A 6,000-nucleotide genomic window follows, 5' to 3' on the forward strand; every position below is an offset into this window, starting at 1 on the left:
GCACGCTAGCTGATCCGTCGCATATTATTCTATATCGGTCCCAGTCTCGATCCCGGAACAGGTCCTGAGGAATTAGTTCTTTGAGAAACCAGGAACTCGTTCGTTTCATTCCGGGGTCGGAATAGTTCATTGGAACTATTTCGTTCACGAACTACACACCTGTAGTCTCGGGTGCTATATGTCCTTGTATTCTTTAGTCATTGCTTTAAACAATAAGTACCATTTTACCAGTTTTAAACCATAAAAAATACGTTTTGATTATAATAAAACGAGCATGTTTTTTTAGAATCCTGTTTCAAATTGTGTATCTTACCATTCTCTAAAACTTTCTATTTGACATTTTTTTCATAATTATCGATATAAATGAAATAGTAATCCTTCACTCACCCTGTACATTTACAACTATCTCTATCAGCTTTTTTCCTACAGAAGAAGCGGTAAAAGGTAAAATATAAAAGAAATAGATTAAAAATGGAGTCGACAAGTCTAATCCGTCTTGAATAAAAGTCTAATAAAAGTCTTACAAAGCTTTGTGAGCGAGAGAATTCGTTGTTGGATTACTTTTTAACTTTTTCCTGTCTCCTTCGCTAACTATTACCTTAAGATACTTTTTCTGCTACTAGCATTTCTGGATTTTAATATTAAAGAAGAAGGAATTTTCATTTTCTCATTATTTGTCAATTTTGTAGTATTTTATATAAAAAAAATATTTATTTTGAAATCGGATAGTAGACATGTAAGGAAACCGTGTGTATTTATTTATTTAAACTACATAAACGCCGGCGCCGTCCTTTTAATAATTATAAAATGTAGGGTTACAACATCATTAAAACGTTTGAATTTCTTTATAGAACTAAAAAATGGCGAAAAATGTAACAGAACAGAATCTCCTATACATTTATTGTCGTTGTTCTGGTTTTACTTCGAAGTTTATTTATCTTATCAGTTAATTATCGAATATTCTATAATGTATGTAATATTTAATATTCCCAATAAAGGTGTAGGTAATTTACATAATATGTAATACGTGTAACCGTAATCTATATTTTTATAGATTTGACGATAGCACAGAAATAAATATAGGTATATTTTGCATAATTATCTTTATTTCCACACTTTTCTACGAAATTGTTGTTCTCTGAAACCATCGATGTAATTTAAACTCGAAATACTTAACATAGTAACAATTTTAAGTAATTTTATTAAATTAAAACAATAAAATAAATTGCAAATACCTCGCGATTTTTTGTAACATTTAATATCATAAAAATATAGATCCTCTATTTCTATCATATTCACCCTGTATGATATTTAATCAATTAGTATAAACATTTTTTTAAGTAGAGTGATATATCTTTTCTAAAAAAAACAGGCAACATAAATTTATTAAGAAATAAATCAATGGAAAAATTTATAATTTAATTTTGCTGTGCAAATATAATTTTGGAATAAAATTAAAAATCATTACCTCAATTAAGAAATTTTAAGAGAAAATTCGTATTTTAGATCTTATACGATTGACACGGTTGCTGTTATGCCGCATTGTCGGACAGAACTTGTCTCTATTAACTTTTGTCTCTATTATTAACGGTTCCTAAGTTACAGGGCTAGAGTTGACGTCCTCTATAATATAATTGGACCATCCTTTATATACAGGATGTCCCAATATTCCGTGACATAGAACTACTACGTTTTTTTGAAATCAAAATAAGTTTATTGGACAAAATTTACCTCTATACAAAAGTGATTCGTTTTTCCGTTAGAGGGCATCAAACTTTAAAGATTAAACGTATTTTTTAAGATATTTTATGAACCGATATTCCGATTTGAATCAGATTTGGGGTTCCTATGTTTTGCTCAGTTCTTTAACATTTGATTTTCATAAAAAAAAAGTACGGAGAGTGTGAAAACTACCCCCACCTCAACATAAGTTTTAGTAGAAATATTTTCCAACTCCAACGACTGCTGTTTAACGAAGGATTTTCTTTTTTAAAATTGTCCTTCTTACATTTTATGTAGGAGTATGTTTAGGAGGGATCACAAATAATATTTGACAGTAAGCTTCATAAATTTTAAAGTAATGTTCGGGTTTATTTTTGATTGATGCTTTCTAATGGTGCGTCCAGACCTGACGAGCCGAGCGCGAGACGAGAGCAAGGCATTTTCTATCTAGGTTTTCTATACATTTTTTGACGCAAGCCTGCTACGAGACAAGCCGAATTGGATCATAGTGAAAGGAAGCCAAACACATATTAAATTGTAATTGCATATAACAAACGATGGCCAAATAATAACAACGCATACAGTAATAATTTTTTGTATTTTTAACATGGTAATTGGTTTGTCGTATTTTATTCATCGTCGGTTTTTCCCTTTTGACTGTTTCCCCTTTATCCCTTCATTTGTTTTGACACGACGTTTTTTGCATAATACGTTTTTTAAGGTTTTTAGAACAAAATGTTAAATAGAAATGTTATTGGGAAGGTTAAGAAACACATTTTAACATTACTGTAGAGTATACAGGGTACCTCAAAAAATCGTTGTGGATATAACATATATTTTCTAATGGGAATACACTATTTTTTATTTATTTATTAGATTCTACGTACAATTCGGTAACTTTTTTTGCAAATGATATTATACAGGGTGGTCCGAACTGTATTCCGGAAACTTCGGCAGCAAATTGTGCAGATAAAAATAAGTAAAAAAGTTCGTATAAATGTATGTCCTCAAATGCTTAGTTTCGGAGATACAGGGTGTAAAAGTTTCATTTTTATTTCGATTTTTTCCAAATAATTTCAGAAGTAACGTCAATATTTGCATGAAAATTGGTGTCTCCCCGTTTAAATTTGAAATGTTTTTTTTGTCAAAAGTTCAACAGAAACTGTTTTATCATCATTATTTCGAAGAAATATTTTAAATTGATTTAAAAAAATAAAAACTTCTCAAATTTATCATTTCAGTCAAATAACTATCTAACTCAACATGTCTATTTTTGTCAATAATGACATGTATTTATTATTTCCATTCTAAATATATTGAGAACGGTTGGTCGTAGCGATTTTTACCAAGAGACATTTTTTACGTAAAAAATCACGGTAATGTATATTTTTTCATTCAGTAGTTTTATACAGGTACGGACGAAAAGTTATTACTCTTCAAAACAGTTAAAACATATGTAGGGGGTGCCCCCTACAAATAGGAGTCATATTGACATCAAAATAAAATTTCTCATGTCAAAAAACTCAACACAATTTTCATCCAAATATTGACGTTACTTCAGAAATTATTGGAAAAAATCGCGCGAAATAAAAATGAAATTTCTACACCCTGTATCTCCGTAACTAAGCATTTTAGGACATACATTTATACAAACTTTTTTACTTATTTTTATCTGCAGAATATGCTGCCGAAGTTTCCGGAATACAGTTCGGACCACCCTGTATATCTAAAATTAATAGTTTTTTATATAGAATTTTGTAATAATTCAATTTGTTTAAAGAAATGTTAGATTTCGGTACGTTAAAAATTATCAGCGACCCAAAATTTGTAAATTCTATAAAAAAAAATGATAATACATATGGTGTACCATTTAAATATTTGAGATTACTTAATTTTAAATAGTCGAAATTCATAAATCAGAGCTAATATCTCGCAGTCGAGCGAGCCTACCAAAAACACGTCCAGACTTAGCCGCGAGCTTTCGTTGACCCCGGCCGTCGAAAAACCGACAGGGGACGGATAGCAACGGGGCTCCGTAGGTTGTCTCGCGGGGCTCTCGCGAGACCCGTCCACACTTGGCGAATTTGGAATGTCTCGCGCTCGTCCCGCTCTCGTCTCGTTAGGTCTGGACGCACCATAATAGACAAATGAAGCACTTTTGTGTTGTCCACGGAATATTGGAACTCCCTGTATATTTTGTCTGCTTTGAAATAAATCTTCAATATTTTTTCTCAAATACTATGCGATGTGGCGTTTTTTACAAATCAATTGTTAAAAAATGTGCTACGGCTCCTTTGAAAAAAATAATTTCTTATCTTTTTCAGGCTGCTACGACAGTAAATATATGCCGAAGGCCGACCGAGACCGCATAATGCTAGCGAGCGCGAAGAAAAACCTTCAATCCATGGCCTTCTTCGGCCTAACCGAACACCAGAAGATCTCACAATACATTTTTGAGGAAACGTTCAACCTCCGATTCGCCATTCCCTTCGAGCAGAACAATTCGACGCTGTCGAGCACGACGATAACAACTCTCAACCCGGCACAGGCCGCCAAAATAGCCGAGTTGAATAAATTGGATATCGATTTGTATAATTTCGCCAAGGAATTGTTAATGTCTAGGTTCAACAAACTGAAATCGAGAGACGACGATTTCGAGGAGAGATTTAAGCATCTGGGAGTGCTGAACGTACGAAATAATCCTACCAGCTTCGATTGGGATAAGTTGGACGATTCGGCGGATATCGACAGGAAGTGAGGACAAAAAACAATAAGGGTATTTTTGATTTAAAGGTCCTTTAGAGGAAAAAGTGTGTAGATTATTGTCTGTAAATTATCTGGTTGCTATGTAAAGTCGGTCATACATTTCGTTTCAATCCGCTCAATTTACAGCCTGAACAATTTCAGGCTCAGAATTGTCTGTGTCGATGTGTTAGAGAAAATAGAGTGAATGCGCAAAGTTAACTGAAAAATTATCGAGATTATCATCATTGTACAGGGTGTCACATCACACTACTACTTTTTTACCCTATACCCTGTATATTTTTTTATTTTATTTGTCTTGTTATGAGCTTTCTAAAAATATAGTATATTCTGTACTTCTTTTCATAAATAAGGTCGAAAATGCATTATTTAACTTTTTAACATAGGCGGTCGGTTTATAATAGGCGGGTTTTTATTTAAAATTTGACAGTGTTAATAGATAATATTTTATAAAATTAATCTTGTATACTGTCAAATTATTTATAACATAAACTACTTGGACAAAACAATTATCGCATATTTTATAAAAAAATATATTAATTTGAAAAACACTTTGAATTCCCTGACTTAAGCTTGATTTTCATGCATCCGTTGTCCGACGATACGATGATACGATATTAATTTTATTGGTTGAATTTAAAGGCTTCGATTGGTTAACCGTTTCTAACTAGAGTTTACGGGAGTAACTTAAATTATTAAAAAAATTGGGGGCTATAATAGATTCATACAATATGGACTACTTCAGTTTCAATTTAAATCGATCAAGGATTATCATGAAGAAATGACGGCGGATGTTTTTGAAGAATACTTTTCTCTATCATTGTTATGGACAACGCCAGTTATCATTCGAGATTAGTAGAAAAATTGCTAACCGTTTCTTGGAGGAAAGGGGACATTATAGGTTGGTTGTCTTAAAAGGATATTTCATTCGAACACGGAATGTTAAAAAAGGAGGTGGTGGGTACATATACTCTGTTTTTTTTCTCAGGTAAGATTTCGACAGACGATGACAGAAAAAAAGCAGATGACTTCCATACCAATCCATTTATTTCACTAAAAAAAGATTCTAATATTTTTTAAGTTAACTATGGATGGGTTTATAAATAAATACGTCATGCGTCGTCTCTTGTTGTTTTTAACCAGTTTTATTGGTTTATTTCAAAAACGACAGATCATATTTCAATATTATTGGTTTGACGCAACGATGAACGACAAACGGACTTCGATGCGTATGAACTCGACTTAAGATTTTTGAGAGTTGTCAAACTCTTGCCAAATTATAGGTTATAATTTTGTGTCAAATTATGTCAGATAGAAATGATAAATATTTTGCATTTTGCATTTTGGACTGTGTTGTTACTTGTGTTTCGTGTTTTTTAAAATTAAGTGAGGAAAACTCGAGGGAAAATTAAGTGTTGACCCAGACCATAGTTTACAGTTAATATTCGGTGCCCAGAGACCCCCAGAAACACAGTTTGCCAGAGACTATGGCCAGAGAGTTGTATTAGCCACAAA

At 32.4% G+C, this 6,000-nt stretch overlaps 1 protein-coding gene across 1 annotated transcript in view; it reads left to right on the forward strand.

Annotated features, from left to right (window-relative positions):
* LOC115877578 (heparan-sulfate 6-O-sulfotransferase 2) overlaps window positions 1-5,528 on the forward strand; it is a 57,424-nt gene extending 51,896 nt beyond the window's left edge. Inside the window, exon 5 of the mRNA XM_030893823.1 lies at window positions 4,047-5,528. Within this exon, the coding sequence (XP_030749683.1) occupies window positions 4,047-4,480 (434 nt within the window). The 3' untranslated portion in view covers window positions 4,481-5,528. The remainder of the gene's footprint in view (window positions 1-4,046) is intronic.
* Window positions 5,529-6,000: the final 472 nt, after the last annotated feature.

Source organism: Sitophilus oryzae, unplaced genomic scaffold (genome assembly GCF_002938485.1).
Source record: "Sitophilus oryzae breed Bouriz unplaced genomic scaffold, Soryzae_2.0 scaffold_1494_pilon_pilon, whole genome shotgun sequence".
Taxonomy (NCBI): Eukaryota; Metazoa; Arthropoda; class Insecta; order Coleoptera; family Curculionidae; genus Sitophilus; species Sitophilus oryzae.